The following is a 17,282-nucleotide window of genomic DNA, read 5'->3' on the forward strand; positions in this document are numbered from 1 at the left end:
TGTAACTCAAACCAGCGAAGCAATAGCATAAAATAACAAAAATACTACCAAAGTGCTCCTGTGGGAGATGGATGTTATACTGTAGACACTGAGAGAAAGAGAGACTGCGATGTAATGCAACCTTTCCCTCAAACATTATGACTCAACAATGGCACCGGAGCTTTTAATGCCTCCAAGAGTTTCTGCGGTAAATAACTAAAATGTGGGGGAAAGTAGAGGGGTGACTCACGACTCGCCTGCTGGGTCCGGGCACGGGGCGGCGGGGGCTTGATGGAGCAGAGCGTAGCCAGATTACATCGTCACAGAAGGAAAGATGGATGAAACAGAGGAGAGACAACGAGATAATGGACTTTCTTTCTAGCTGTTTACCCGAATAGGCATAAACGTTTCATGTGTGTTTAAAGAGGAAATGGACGGAGTGAAAATGGGCACAGGAAACGGCGTCGGCGTTTGGCGAGGCGTATGGCGAGCTGTTTCCTTGTAGGGTTGTCAGAAGAAAGACTGATACACTAAAACTAGATACACATTTGAACAAGTATTGATATTAAAATACTTCACATGGGAATATAAACAGTTTTTGAATAGTTTTGATTCATATATGTTGAAATGTGTGTTGTGTTTTTATCATTTCTGTATCGAAATTGGTCTCGAGTATCAATCTTTTTCTTTAGTATCAAAGTCAAGTTTTATTTTTTTACTGTGGCAAAACTACTCACTGTCAATGTTAATTTTACTGTGTAGATGCAGCCTTCTAAATTCAAAATGCATCAGGATTCACCCAGAGAAAAATAATGAGTTTTGCAGCGACATCCATGCGTAAAATGTCCCATACTTTGAAGAAAATAAACATGAGATACTAACTGTGTTGCTAGCGGATGGGGCTATCGATGCATTAAGTGCTAGCGAAGATTTTAAATGAAGTGACAGTGGCTCAGTGGTTAGAGCTCTGGTCCCCTAACCTGCAGGTCAGAGGATCAATTCCTGCTCAGACCAACAAATTCCGTTGTTCTGACACTTCACCCACATCACCTAGCATGAAAGTGGATTGTTGGCGTTGGTGCGAGGGGTCAAAGATGCAAACTGCCACCTGTAAAAGCATTATTACTATATTATGAATGTATATAATAAAAAGTGTGTTTAGTCTGTGCATCCATGACATGTGACAGTTGCAACCCTTGATAAATGGAAAGCATACGGGAGGGCATCTGATGTAAAAGAAATCATAGAGCCAGTGCACACATGATGGCAGATACACATGATGGCATAGGACCAAACTTGAAGAGTGTTAAACTAAGATCACACCATAATGAGTTGTGTCCTTGTACAGTGATGTTGGTAAAGATAGTGGTTGATATTGCCATAAAAGTCTAGGCACTGGGTTTTCCATTGTCCTCCAGGTTCCTGAAGAGTCTCATTCAACGCTCCGGTTTAGGGGGCCTCACCAATGTCTTTGCTCTGAAACTACTTGAGCCCCCTTTTTGTTTTTTGTTGTTTTTTTGAGTCCGAGATTGAGTTCCTCTTCCTGTGTGTTGTCCCGCCCTCTCTTCAGACCTCAGGAGGGGGGGAGTCGGGCTGCGGTCCACCATCTACTCGCACAACTGCAAAAGAAAAACAGAAAAGTGTCACTGGGGACATCTGATAACTGAAGTAATCACCACAGACTTTATAAAGAAGTGGACTTAGTGAATGTGACGTCACCCACAGCGTTCAGCTCCAGTCAAATGAAGCTCGTCGAGGCTAGAGCAGGTATAGCGGATAATTTGGAGCCGACTTCCATATTTGGAATTCTGACCACGAGTATCATAGCAACCATAGAGCCAATCCAGAGAGAGGCTGTTGAAGGTAACGCCCCTTTTCGCTTAGCAACGCTGTCAATCAAACCTGCTACTAACGCTTGCGTAAGTGACCTCAGGGAAAAAAAGACGCCTGATTGGTCTGTTATTAATGTTCATATCCTGATTTACAGACACAATAGTGAAATAAAAATGCAAGGATCATGTAGAGCGGGTTAATACGAACATTTTAAGACCAAAATGACGAGTCTGACAGGAGCAGTTACAGAGAGAGGGGACACAGTTTTTCAATAGAAAGTGAATTGGAGCCAGAGTCGATGGAGCTGTAAGTTACATTTTTCGTTGTTAATTTTCCGTGTCACCAGCCTTCAGATCAATGGGGCAAATGCCGACCAACTGACCAACTGTTACCCCACAAAGAATCAGTTAGAGAGAAGCAAGATTATCTCGAGCAATTTACATTTCCAGAATCTAAAACTTCAGATCAGATAAAGAGCAGACTTTTGGTGTGTAAAAACGCAGTGAACGAGAGAACGGTGCGAGTGTTTAAACCACAGGGAGACTCCAAATCGTTTAGACTCCATTTTAACCTGTGTTTAAAGCAGCGTGATGTAGGCAGTGCTAAGTACTTCCACTCAAGTTATATTGTCGTCTGATTGGAGTAATTAGACCTTAATGAGATGCACGGCGCTTTCAGCACAGAGGCTTTGTACAGCTATTTTTGTGAATCTTATCTGTGCTGCACGGCCATGAGGAACTGTTGGCAAAAAGTAAAACAAATAGATTCTAAAAGTTGGTACTTGAAAATTTAAACTAGAATGTAATGGAAAAATGTATTGTTTTGACTACTACAACAGTTACTCTGCATGTACTGGTTTTGCTAGTACAGTGATCCCTCATTTTGTTATTTTATATTTTAAAAATAACCCACAATAAACAAAATCCGTGAAGTAGTCAGCCTTATTTTTTTTACAATTATTCTATATGTTTTGCAGCTGTAAACCCCCTCACCACACACTTTATACACTTTTCTCACACAGGCATTGACATTTTCTCACATTTCTCTCTTGTTTAAACTCTCTCAAAGTTCAAACCTTCGTAGGCGCCTTTGTCGGTGCAGAACGTTTCATCGACATTGTGGGTTTTGTCGGGGAGAAAACTTGCAAACATACAGCACTTCAGAGTCACACTGCGATCCAACATTTATGTAAATTTGCCTGAACACATTCTGTACTGTACAGGAGACACGGCACAGAGGAGACTGATGGACAATGGTCTACAGTCCCTCAGCCAATCAGGACGCAGAACACAGTGCACGCTCATATGCTGTAAAAAAAAACAACAACATGAAAACTGCAACAAAAAAAAAATCTGCAAAACAGCGAGGCCAAGAAAGGTAAAGGTGAGGGACAACTGTACTGGTTTTGCTGCTAATACAAATACTGCTAGCTTCCTTTTTACTTGCCTGGGATCCGCACACTGTTCAAAGATATGAGTCTAGTCACTGCTGAACTCCTGATGATTGACAGATGGATTAGCCAATCAGGGACATGCATTGTCCGTCCATATCGAAAGAAATAAAGGAAAAAAAATGCTGAAAAACATGGCAGATTTCTGCAGAAATGAAGCCTAAACTCTGTTAATCTGACTTGAGAGAAATGTGATTTTATTTGTAACACAGGTGACCAATGAGCTTCTTCGTTTCACATGTGTCACTGAAATAAACAAATCTGATTGGACGATCACGTTTGACTGAGATTTGTCTGGATTTACCAGGCAGAGCGATCACAACTTTAAATAACACTACAACTTCTCCAACATTACTGCTAATACTCCCCAAACCTAAAAGCCAAATTTTAAATGAATACAAACTGAACAAATAAAAATACATTGTGAAAAAACATCCAAATTAGAGCGTTTAGTTCACTGGATGTCAGGATGAGCACAGATTTAAAAATAACTGCTTTTGATTTAAACAAAAAAGCAATGGGACAGATTTTAATTGAATAATATTATATGCATTATGTAAAAAAGTGTATTGCTTTTGACTATCATAACTAGCAATATGAATACTACTAGCTTCCCATGCAATTAGTAAGATACAAGTGGAGAAAAAAAGACTTATTTGGCTCATAACTGGGAGATTGTCACTTCTATTACCACCATAACTTCTCCAACATTACTACTAATACCAGCCAAACCCAAAAAAAGCAAATTTTTAAATGAATAAAACCTGAATAAATAAAAATATATTGCGCAAAAAACATCCTAATTCGAGCGTTTAGTTCACTGGATATCAGGATGAGCACAGATTTAAAAATAATTGCTTTTCACAATCTCTCTTTCTGTCAGTTTGCCGGTCCCTGTGGAGGTCCCTGTTCTGTCAGTGAAAGCCCAGAGCTCCGTCATTATAGGCTAATGAGGACGAGGGACAAACGGCCGCTTTTCCCAGCACCCTCTTAACCTGCGGAGGGACCGGGCGCCGCCATGGAGACGCGCCGGGAATGTGGAGGCGTTTGAGAGAGGGGTTTGTGAGCGTCCCAGGACTCAATCTAACCATTTACTACAGATGAGATATGTGCAGGGGTCTGTTTGTATATTTATTTGATTGTACATTTTACATCTGACTCAACTGACAAAAGGCAGTGAAGACGAGTCAACTGAGCATCTCGGCTTGAAAAAATGACTTTGGATGGGACTTTTTGTGAACTTTAAATACAGTGCGATAGAAAAATATAATCTCTTTTCACTATTATACCATTTCTGTTTTGGTTCAAAGCTGATTATCCAATGAAAAAGCAGAATGAACCAGCAACCCTCATTTGGGTTGCCAGATAATCCATCTAGATCCCAGGACTAAAACCAATTTGCAATAAACCCAACAGGGCTCTGATCTGCAGCGTTGCGCAGTAACCAAAAATACTCTGAATACTAATTTTAAGTGACTGTATTCTGGTGCAGTTACTTTTAGATTTGGTGGTATTCAGAGTACAGTTACTTTTCTAAATTAAAATGATTTTCCGGAGTATAAGTCGCACCAGCCAAAAAATGCATAATAACGAAGAAAAAAACATATATTTCACATATAAATCGCATCTGAGTATAAGTCGCACCCCCAGCCAAACTATGAAAAAAAGTGCAACTTATAGTCTGGAAGATACAGTACATGGCAGTACTTCATCAAGCAGTTTTAGCTTTTAACTGCACAGTGTTAGTGAGAAAAATACAAAACACAGCTCTTGGTGAAGCAGGTATGCTTTTTCTTTTCTAATTAGACTCTAAATAAATCCATAACAACCACTTATATAATTATATGTCTTGCTTTTTTACACTGTAATATAATGCAAATCTGTGTAAAAGTATTCTAAATATTCAGAATACAGTACTCTGATTGGACAATGTAACGAAATACTGCAAAATACAGTTTAATCCAAGTATTTCTGTAACTAAAGTACTCTTCCCATTTCTGTAGACATGATGTTTCCTCAGTATTTTACATCAATCATAAATAAATGTTTAAGCAGTAGAAGAAGTTACAGATAATAAAGCATCCTTTTTGTGAAGTGAATGACCTCATTTAGACTCTTATACGATTATAATCATTATCCTTAGTCCTTACAATTACTAAATAATCACAAAAATGAATAATGAATAATGGGGGAGGGGGGGGGCAAAATAAATACTATTAAAATGCAGATTTGTGTTGTAATTCTAGTCGCTCGTAGAAATTATCAGGTTAAATATTGGTAAATTTATCGTTTAAATATTTCATGACAGACCACAACGTTAGCTATAGAAAAATCTGGCTCTAGGGGGCACCCATGTGAGGCTTTTTTGCCCCGGCCCCCCGTATTTCTGCCGCCGGGCCTGTTCCTGATATGAATTGCACAACCCTCTTCACTCACGGTTTGGGAACTGTCACAATAAGTCCAAAGAATTCCGTAGCCCGCACCTATTTTGCTCTCTCTCTCTTTCTCTCTCTCTTTCTATCCTCCCTCTGTTTTGTTTTTGGACCTGGCGCCTCTGCTTTGGTTCACACTTTATGCAGATGGCCCCGGTCCACATCCCCTCATCCCCTCATCCCCTCATCCTTCCTGTTTATGCAGACACTCCACAGGCAGCGGCGGTGACACAGAGCAGAGACAGAGATCCTAACCATTCCCATATCCTCCGACACACACGCACCTGCTACCATATATGCACCCATGGCGTCTTCACCTGGCATTTCAAACCGTCTCCTCGCCTCGTTTTGGAGTCGAGTTATAATTTTAGCCACATGGACCGCTACCTAAAGCTTTATCGAGTGTAACCTCATTTCAGGAATCGATGCAAGCTGCCTGTGTCTGAACCAGGTCTGCAGTGAAACGTGAACTCAAATGGGCAGAGTGGGATTCGTTCTTTCTAATCAGAGCTTTTGTTTGGTCTTGATTGGACCCGCGGCTGTAAGCTAAAGTTAAAATTGTGGATTGCGGTTGAACTTGAGATGGAGATTGTCGTAATCACAAAGAGTCCTTGGGAAAATCCTCCACTTATGGCTTTTTAGTGATCTCTATGGGCACGGTCTATACACATTTATTAACTCTCTGATTTGACCTGCTTGGAAATGGGTGATTGAAAAGAAACAAATGATTATCAGCACTATTAAGGACAATGGTATGATTATGTATTTGAATCACCACAGTGGATCATTGTAAAACAAGAGGGTTACGTTTGGAAGGGCATCTGGCACAAAAATAACATAAGGAGCGTGATGATTTGGTGTCTCAACCTCAGGAGAACAAAAGCCAAAATCCATAGCAACGAATTTAGTGCATTTCCGTGTGGATTCTATTATGCATGATGTAACTTTTCACACAATGTCCGTCACTTGCTTGTTGCCATGGAGATGTTAACGCTTTAGCTTGAATGTTCCAACATATTTACCTTTCATTTATTCAGTTACAGATGTTTCATTGCCCAAAAAAATCCTTTAAACATACAGATTCTTATTGTGAGCATGCGTGGTCGCCTCTCCACAGATCTGACAGGTAACTTGGCTTGATTTTGTCACCTGCTGGTCTGGAGATGAATAAGTTAGATGTCATTCTGTGGAACGTCCCAGGCTAAGCATTACCATCCCCATAGCGATAAAGCAGGTGACTCCCCGTCTTGAAAAGTGACATATTGCACTTTTAATATATATATGAATTTTAATTTTGAGTACTCGTATTCCAGTACAGTTTCTCTTTCATTTGGTGGTATTTGGTCAGAATCAGGAGAATCGACAGAGGGGGGAAAAGGGGTCTACTGTCCTGGGCCCCGGGGTTTTAGGGGGCCCTGAATTCCACTCTTCCTATTAGTTTATATTAGAGGGGGGTCCATTTAAGACTTCTTGCCCCAGGCCCCCAATTTTCTGTCGACGGGCCTGTTCAGAATACAGAATTACCTTTGTAAAATCAAAAGAATACATTTTCGTACTCGATCACACAGTTTAGACTTCAAACTGTACGTTATTAGTGAGAATAATTTAAATAACTGATAAATAAATACAGAAGAAATTGTGTTTTTAATCGTATGCTGAGTCTTTACTCTATAATTTAAACGCATCTGGGTGTAAAAGTATTCATTCATTCATATCCATTCATATTTCAGATCGCAGTACTCTGATTAGCCCATGTATCGGAACACGTCACGAAATACATTTTAATGCAGGTAACTAAATACATTTTCTAAGTACTCTTCCCATCACTGTATATATTTTGTTCAAGGTCTGTGGAGTAGGACACCGGGAGTCGTGACTTCTGTTCGTAACATAACACAGCAGTATAATGTAGGCTATATGAGTCACATGGCTGCGCTCTGGTTTCAGTGAAAGCCGATCGCTGCGTCACCGCTGCCTGTCATCTGCCCACATGACGAGGGCGGACACTCTGCCATCGTCAAACTCACCCCTCATCTCGAGTCGCCACACTGTCATAAGTCATACGTTGGATTTCATCTTTTTTTATCACTTATATATTTAAATCTGACTGAATAACTGCTTTTTCTGTAATATAATCCAACCAGCGATGTGAAGCAATTCGTGGTGCAGCAGTTAACCCTCTCGCCCCGTAGCTAGAAGGTCCCAGATTTGATTCCTGAATGAATATTTGCATCAATAGTGTCTTCACCTGCTTTTAAAAACGTTCCTACACCTCATTTTGGATTTGAGTGTTTTGTTCGTTTTTTTGTTGTTGTTTTTTTCATCTTTTTTAATTACGTGTGTGCCTAAATCTAGTGGTGGTGCAGCAGTTAAGCCTCTCGCCCCGTAGCTAGAAGGTCACAGATTCGATTCTTGGATAAATATATGCACCCGTAGCATCTTCACCTGCTTTTCAAACACTTCCTACACCTCATTTTGGAGTTGAGTTTCAGTTGTGTTGTTTGGGGGGTTTTTTTCATCTTTTTTTTTATCACTTATGTGTCTAAATCTAGTGGTGGTGCAGACGTTAAGCCTCTCACCCTATAGCTAGAAGGTCATAATTTTGATTCTTGGATGAATATATGCACCAGTAGCATCTTCACCTGCTTTTCAAACACTTCCTACACCTCATTTTGGAGTTGAGTTTGAGTTTGGTTGGGGTTTTTTTTTTACATCTTTTGTATTACTTGCGTGTCTAAATTTGGTGGTGGTGCAGCAGTTAACCCTCTCACCCCATAGCTAGAAGGTCCCAGATTTTATTCCTGAATGAATAAATGCACCAATAGTGTCTTCACCTGCTTTTAAAAACGTTCCTACACCTCATTTTGGAGTTGAGTTTGAGTTTTGTTGGGTTTTTTTTTTCATCTTTTTTATCACTTAGGTGTCTACATCTGGTGGTGGTGCAGCAGTTATGACTCTCACCCCGTAGCTAGAAGGTCACAATTTCGATTCCTTGATGAGTATGTGCACCCATAGCATCTCTCTACCTGCTTTTCAAAGCCTCCCTATGCCTCATTTTGGAGGTGAGTGTTTTGTTTGGGGGTTTTCTCATCTTTTTTATCACATGTGTGTCTATATCTGGTGGTGGTGCAGCAGTTAAGACTCTCGCCTCTTAGCTAGAAGGTCCCGGATTCGATTCCTGCATGGGCCGGTTTAGCAACAACATTAAAGTAGCTGTAGCCATTTTGTAACTAAATTGCATTTTGCCTAGGCTGAAGAAACATCCCTCATTGACCTGGGACAGTCCAAGTTCTCAGCCCTGTGTCCTCTGTCCCAGCAGATTTAGCCAAAACAAGTGATTTGATTCAATTTTATGCAAGAAATTTCCCAGATGTTCATATTTTTGACCAATCTGAGCCCAGGAACAGGAATATATTGTCATTTGTCTAGCTAAAATGCAAAAACGGTGCTTGTAAATGAGCATAAGGCAAAAAAATGCACCAACAGAAGTCCTTCACATTATGACTGGCACACAGGTGAGACGAGAATGGATAATATTACCAGGTGTGTCCCAATTTTTCATTTTGAAAGTCTGCCCACCCTTCGCACGTCTCTAAATCTGACTGAATGACCTCTCCGCTGACAGCAAAGATGATGTGTTCTTTTTAATATCGGCCATAGCTGACAATTTTCACAAGTTGTATTATTCAATATTTCAACCTACTGCTTTTTTCTGTAATATAATGCAATCAGGGGTGACAAATAATTGATGGTGCAGCAGTTAAGACTCACTGCATAGCTAGAAGGTCCTGGATTCAGTTCCTGGATGGACAGACAGCAACATTAAAGCGGCTGTACCCATTATTTATTTATTTTTTGCCCCCGTACAGATATATTGTAAAAGCAGCACTTGGGGTCAAAGTGAAACTGATGTGTGCTGACTGTGTCTAATTATGAAGTGCTTTTTAGCATGCTAGTTGTTTGTAGCATAACTATGACTATAAAACTCCGCTCTGGTCTCGGAAAGTTGTGAAAAGCGCTTATGAACTCATCGCTGTGAATGATTTGGAATGCCAGAGGAAGGTGAGGAATGACCTTGGATTGATGCAAAGTCGCTGCAAGTTTAAGAATGAACTCATGTTTTTAAGTCAGTACAAATCAGGTACAGTGCTTTTAACAAGAGTGGATCAAAAATAAGAGATTTTTTTTTTTCTGAATTTGCAATTGTAGGAATCGTTTCTGCTGGGTTTCAGATGACATCACAACATTCTATAGTCCAATAACATTTAACACGGATGTAGAGCAGCTAAAATGAATCTAGTTAACTTTTGTTACATGATCTGGAACAACCCTCACTGATTGCAACCGTTTCATTTGATTGATTTTTTTTTAACTTAGCAGTGAGGTCAAATCATTGACTATACATAAATGGACATAGCTAACCTGCTAGCTCGTGTTCCAAATAGGAAATGATCATGTGTGCGCTTCCGGCTCCATCGACTGTGGCTCTATTTCACTTTCTATTGAAAAACTGTGTCCCCTTTCTCTGTAACTTCTGCTGTCAGACTCGTCATTTTGGTCTTAAATGTTCGTATTAACCCGCTCTACATGATCCCAGGGTTTTGATTTCGCTGTTGTGTCTGTAAATCAAGATATGAACATTATTGTTTTTTTGGTTGCTATGATACTCATGGTCAGAATTCCAAATATGGAACTCGACCCCAAATTTGGCGCTATAACAGCTCTAGCCTCGATGAGCTTCATTTGACTGGAGCTGAACGCTGTGGTGACGTCACACTCACTTAGTCCACTTCTTTATACAGTCTGTGGGTCAAATACTGGACTCAGGAGTGAAGAGAGTGTGAAGTATTCAAACCTGTTTAAAATTTAAACGCATTCAATATTCACAACCCCGAGAGGAGGAAGGAGTGTGGTGTTTGGACTGGAGGATTCAAATGGAGATGGGGAGCCTGCATTGAGTAGCTTATCTTAACTGGCTTGGCTTTTTTTTTAAGTTCAATATATCGCTGAAGTAAATATAGACAATAAACGATAATATTGAAACCCAAGAGCAGATTCAAACCTCAAAAACTGTTCTAAATCTACAGTATTGTTAAAAAATCATGAGCTGCAATAAATAAACAACAGAATGAAACACTTTAGTTGTTAGTTTTCATCTGTACTGAGCCAAAGAAGTTACTTATTCAACCTTTTACAGCTTAAATCTTATCATATAGCAAAAAAATAACCAGAAATTTCCCAGTTCTGCAAAGAAAAAGTACTGATAAATATTGCCGCCTCCCAAAAATATTGTTCCATCTTTAATATATTGACCAATAAGTCGATATAGTGATTGTGACAGGTCTAAGTCTCCATCTTCCTGAATGCTGTCAGTCAAACTATAATGTATTTTAACAGTTTTATAGCTGCTTTTAAAAGCTTATAAGATTTGTTTTAGTTCCAATTACTCCAGCTGCCAAAAATATCCTCAATAGGAACAGGAAACCCCCCGCGATTATCGGGGATTTATTGCATAATTCTTAGGACATTATTGGCTTAAGACAAGTCCGTGGTCTTTTCACTATTGAGCATGTTCTTCTTTGTTTAATGCTTCCGTGCCCACAGGCGTTGCCATTGCCAATTAGCACATAGTAAACGCGAGCGCTGGATCTGACTACGAGAGGCATGGGGCCCGAGCTGGATCCTGTCTCCTAACACCTGCTAATGAGCCTATCACTTTAAGAGGTGCCAAGGTTAATAGAGCAGTCTACAAAACACTCAACCAATCACAGAGAGGGAATACAACCTTTTACTGGTCGTAGTTTTTGTTCTGTCGCTAAATGAAAGAGGAAAAAAATGAATGAGTTTCCCCCAGGCTCATTAGAAAGTAATGGAGACTATCAAGGACACAGTGAGCGGGGTTGTTTATAGCATTGCTGAGCAGTTGTTTGGTTCCGACATCATATCGGCGTGTAATAACTGACAGGCTACTCTTTCAAATTATAAAGGACTCGGAAGGAAAAAGATATTCTAAATAAGAGAGACGTGTTGAGGTCGGATGTCAGTCAGCTGGATGGATTCAGTTACAATAGAAGCTTTTTTTTCAAGAACGATTCTCTCATTCAGTACATGGACAAATCAACTTAACTATAAATATGCAAATGTATGCGCTGTTCAGTCCAATGAGTTTATCTGGACTCCCGATAATTTATTTTAATATATTGGGTTTTGGCGCTGTCTCTCTACCTGTGGAGGCAGGACGACAGCGCCATCTGCAGTCCGACTTCTTCAGGACAGGTCCGTGAGAGTAAAAACGCCCCTCGTCCCAGTTTATAGTCCCCTGGCCACGTTTACGTATTTCGTTTTACCAATTTAAGACGGCATATTGCGCCAAAACTTGTTTAACTCAGCTGACTGGACACGTCACAGCAACATCACGTGACCACTGTGAGGCGCTGGTGAGCAGTACAAACTGTCAGACATGAAAACAAACTAAACCTTGGTCTGAAAAAAATTATCTATTAAAATAAAATATAGGTTATTTAAATAAGGAAATAAAATGGTGTGTGAGTGCAGCATGTTTTTTGCTAAGAAAAAAAAAACAAAAAACATTTCCCGCTTAAACTGAGATGCCATTAGCTGCTATATATAGAGACCACAAGTGCAAGCAACTCGACCACAGCAAGGAATTTTTGAGAACCATGACAAAAACTTTAACAATTATACAACTATGTGTGTGCATCTGTGTACAGTGGTCCCTCATTTATCACAGGAGTTACGTTCTAAAAATAATCTGCAATAGACGAAACGCGTGAAGTGTCAGCTTTATTTTTTACAATTATTCTATGTGTTTTGCAGCTGTAAAACCCCCTCACCACACACTTTATACACTTTTCTCACACAGGCATTAACATTTTCTCACATTTCTCTCTTGTTTAACCTCTAAAAGTTCAAACCTTCGTAGGTGTCTTTGTCGGTGCAGAACGTTTCATCGACATTGTGGGTTTTGTCGAGGAGAAAACTTGCAAACATACAGCACTTCAGAGTCACACTGTGATCCAACATTTATGTAAATTTGTCTGAACACATTCTGTACTGAGACACGGCACAGAGGAGACTGATGGACAATGGTCTACAGTCCCTCAGCCAATCAGGACGCAGAACACAATGCACATTCATACACTGTAAGAAAAAGCGTGAAAACGGTGCACAATATCAGTCTATCATTCTTTCTATAGATACGACCAGATTGAAAATGCTTTTATAAATAAACTTGAATTGATTTGAATTGAAAGGGATCACCTCTGCACAGACCTGACCTATAACATAGCCTGGTTGCCTCATTGCTTGTCTCCACAGAGATTACAAGTGTAAGGCCATTCTGCATTTCCGATAAAGCATTAACATCTCCATAGAGACAACCAAGTGGCAAACCCTCCATAAAAAAGTTCCATAGTGCACTTTTAAGCACGAACAAGACCGGCAAGTATTACTCTTAACAATAAAACTTTCAGATCTGATTTAGTCTAATGTAATTCCACTAAAGCACTCTCCCATTTGCGTCTTAATGCTGCGGCCGTATACATGCAGCACACGTCTCAAATGTTGGCTTCGTCCAGATGGCTTGTCCAGCGTTCCTCTTACAAAACAAGCTCGATTTTGCGACGTGGCCGAATTTGTGCTACAGACACCCTTAAAATACTTGAAGCCCCCTCTGGTACAAATATAGCGCAGTAGTATCGCACCGCTAGATCAAGCATATGCCGTTTCCCAGCCTGTGCACACTATGTCGTTGGCATGCACACTTGTAGTAAGGGACAGTGTCGGCTTTCCGTCCGTCGTAATGTTCATGTCAAACTCTGAACATTTGTCATTAAGAAACCCGCTGCCAAAATAACAACAAAACCATAAGCACTAATGTTGAGCGTGTTCCTGTCACAGCAGCTTTGCACATTCCTTTGGCCGAAGATATATCACGGAGCGTTTGAATGCACAGACTCAACCCGCCTTCGCCTCTCAGCTGTATTCCAGTCGTGTCTAAAATATCGCTTTTGATCTCAATCCACGAAGTGCTGGCTCAAAGGCAGAAGACGATTTCACAAGCCCGATAAAGACCCGCACATGTTTGACGTATCGGGGGAACATCTTGGGGGACGGTGAGTGACTGGAGAGCGGGGCTGAGTTATGCTGATGTAAGGCTGTGAACTGTGTGGGTTTTATCTGAGTGTTAACACAGCGACGGGGAGGGTCAAGAATGTTGAAGCTTATAAAATGGGCCGGTTTAAAGTGAAACGAAGACTGAATAATTGTATTGGAAAAACAGAATAAGTTTGCCAAGTCCCATCGTCGAAGTCCAACATTACACACTTTTACAGGAGTTTGTGAAGAAATATCGTCTGGAAATGTTTACGGTGATGTCCCAGGGGTGTGATTACTACGACTAGCACAAACGAACAAGTAAAAGTGCAGATACTGAGACAAAAAGTTAAAAAAAAAGTTAAAGTAACAGTCCATTCATCCATTTTCTTCCTCTTATCCAGGAGTCTAAGCAGTGACACTGATGCCCAGACTTCCCACACCCCAGACACTTCCTCCACCTCCTCCGGCGGGACCCCAAAGCCTTCCTAGGCCAGCCGAGAGACACAGTCCCTCCAGCGTGTCCCTGGGGCCTCCACCCGGTGGGACATGCCCGTAAAAGTAAAAATCACACGGAAAAATCCACTTAAGTAAAAGTATTAAAGCTTAAAAATGTACTTTAAGAGTAAAAAGTAAAAGTATTTCGCACAGATTTTGATCGAGTTTAGTTCATTTGTTAAAGTGTTAAATGTAGTGATATTGATTAAACAATGAGTCCTGATGATTTGATGATTACTTATGAATTGGACTGGAAATAAACGTGGTAAAAATAACCCCTCAAATCATATGAAAAGTACTTTTTACTTTTCAATCATGTTCATAAATGTAGTGGAGTAGAAAGTGCAGATACTGCTCTCAAATGTACTAAAGTAAAAGTAAAACGTACCCACTGTAAAATTGAGTAAAGTACAGATGCGTTAAAATTCTACTTTTTAGGTATTACTTTTACTACTACTACTATTACTTTGTTGCCTTCCACCATTGGTCAAAACAAACATGGTGGCATATGAATAAAACAGAAAAAGGATGGATAAACAGCATGGATTTCTGCAGAGTCGCTCAAATCTTTAAGTGTGAGGTCAAATGATTTTGTTCTGAATGATACGAGACACAAAAACACATCTGGTGTAAGTACATTTTGTGTATTGAGTGTAATTTAAAAGCCCTTTGTGACAACATGAGGCTGTATCTCATAATCATACATTTTCATTACATCAACATGGAAGTAAGTGCTCTGATTGGCTCTGCTTGATCTGCTATGTACTTCCTCCTTCTACGGTGTTAAAATGAGGTACGTCAGCTTTAACTAAAAACAGAAATCTTTAGAAGACCAACAAAATATATGGACATCTGCAAAAGTTAAGCAGTCCGCCTTTAAGCAAATATTCAAGAATCCATATTCACCTTATCCTGCCCCTTTTTCTGTGGTGGCACTTCCGTTAAAGCGCGAATCCCGTTCATTTCAATGGAGAATTTGGGAAAGGTTTTGCTGCTAAAATGTGACATAAAGCAGGTTCATTTGTGTAAAACGTTCAGTGTTCATGTGGTAAACGAGTCAACACTGCAGCGAGTCTCTGGAGGCTTTAAAACAGCCTCGTAGTCCCTTTAGAACAACCTGGATCAAAATGGCGGCGCCCATGGTAACTATAAGGTGCATAAGTGGCTTTGACGACTTTGTATGACTCTCATCTATCTGCTCGGGTGTCCAGGTATGTTTTTGAGTGGAGCAACATTAGAACATGATTTAACAGTCAAGTTTGTGTAATATAGGACCTTTGATTAACTGTTTGTTTGCTTTTTTTAAAATCTCAGTTTAAGGGGCAAATATATAAAGTCGCATCAGTGCAGTTTCATCCCAGTTTTTACTCACTAATTTGTATTTAACGGTAACAAACAGCAGGTTTCATACAGTGTACAATTACATCTGTGTAATCGCTCAGTCGTCCAGGTCTGATTCACAGTAAAAGCCAAAAGTAAAATCTGTCAACTGGACAAAACGTTGCATCAGTGAAGACGTTTGCTCATCCAAGTCGCTTCTTCAGTTCTGGTCAGATTACTGCTGGACACTGCCTTATATCTGTCTGAAGGGAGGAGCTAACTGCAGACAGACTTTACTTTTGGCTTTTACACTGTAGAATAAGTGGCGTTGACGGCTCTGTACGACTCTCACCTATCTGCTCGGGTGCGTGTGTCGGCTGGCTCTGCACTTCTGCCTGGGCCTGTTGCTGTTGTTGTTGCTGTTGCTGCTGTTGTTGTTGTTGCTCCTGGAGACTCTGGCTGTCCACGGAGATGCCGCTGTCGCTGTGCAGCTTCTCGCCCTCCGGGGTCACCATCTGGTTGTTGGTCGCCGCTCGGTTGTTAGCCGCTTGTTTGTTCTGCTTACAACTGTTCCACCTGCAGACAAACGACAGGTCAAAGGGTTTAAATGACTCTAAATATATGAATATGTAATGCACTGCTAACACTTTATAATCAATGCACTACACCAGCCTTAATGAAGCACGCGCGAAGATTTAATTAATAATAAATAGAGTTTAATGAAGCACTTAATAAGCCTGAATCATTCTTACAGGGCCCATATTGCAGTATTAACTGATCTGTGTTATGTTTGTTTCATTCACACATGTTTAACACACAAACCCTGCATATTTCTCCTCTCAAACTGAAAACACTCTGTTCCACCTTGTGATGTCATCATGTGGTGATACAAGAAGTGCTCCACTGTGTTTTTAAACTCCACACACCTTCACTAGAATCATTTGGATCATTTCAGTCCTGGAATTGTCACTCTCTACTGAACTAAAGGTAAAATGTAGCTGTTAACTTCAAAACTACCACTTCATGACATCACAAGGTGGAACAGAGCATTTTGAGCTTTGCAGATATAGACAGACTAATAATAAAGGGCTATGCAAACTCGTGAATGAAACAAAACACAACTCCAGGTCTGTTTTTGATGAAGTAACAGCATTATAACATGACTTAAAGCTCACAAGATTTGTATATTTTTGTTGTGCTCAAATTATGAACGTGTTTTCAGCAGGTCTCACGCGATAAAAAATACCTTAACTTTTCAGTCTTGTTCAGATACCTAAAATTTTTTACTTCAGTGCAGTACTTTCCTACTTTTATTTCGTCACGTTCCACCACTGACCAGGAGTTCCATGGAGCACAACTTTTTTACTCCTACTTGTGTGTACTTCCTTGCCTACACTTGAGTATTATCAGTTTGAAGCCGCAGCTCTTTTATTTGAGTCCAATCTCTCTACGAGCCTTTTTAGCTATTTAAATCGTAGCTAAAACGCAGCATAACAAACTCTTCTTCTCTTCTCCGTCGTAGTCGTCATAACAGTGATCTGATTCAATCCACTGCACCATAACAGAGCTATTCTTAGCCGCACAAGCCCGTGATCAATGGAAGAGACTCCGATTGTCAACAGGACCACTCTAAACCATTACCGACTGATTAAGCT

General features: G+C 40.2%; 1 protein-coding gene across 1 annotated transcript in view; it reads right to left on the reverse strand.

Annotated features, from left to right (window-relative positions):
- Positions 1 to 1,170: 1,170 nt before the first annotated feature.
- Positions 1,171 to 17,282, reverse strand: part of ngfra (nerve growth factor receptor a (TNFR superfamily, member 16)) — a 65,655-nt gene continuing 49,543 nt past the window's right edge. Inside the window, exons 5-6 of the mRNA XM_033971285.2 lie at positions 15,980 to 16,203; positions 1,171 to 1,598 (exon numbers count right to left, since the gene is read on the reverse strand). Coding sequence (XP_033827176.1) covers positions 1,546 to 1,598; positions 15,980 to 16,203 — 277 coding nt within the window. The 3' untranslated portion in view covers positions 1,171 to 1,545. The remainder of the gene's footprint in view (positions 1,599 to 15,979; positions 16,204 to 17,282) is intronic.

This window comes from Periophthalmus magnuspinnatus, chromosome 8 (assembly GCF_009829125.3).
Source record: "Periophthalmus magnuspinnatus isolate fPerMag1 chromosome 8, fPerMag1.2.pri, whole genome shotgun sequence".
In the NCBI taxonomy this organism is placed as follows: domain Eukaryota; kingdom Metazoa; phylum Chordata; class Actinopteri; order Gobiiformes; family Gobiidae; genus Periophthalmus; species Periophthalmus magnuspinnatus.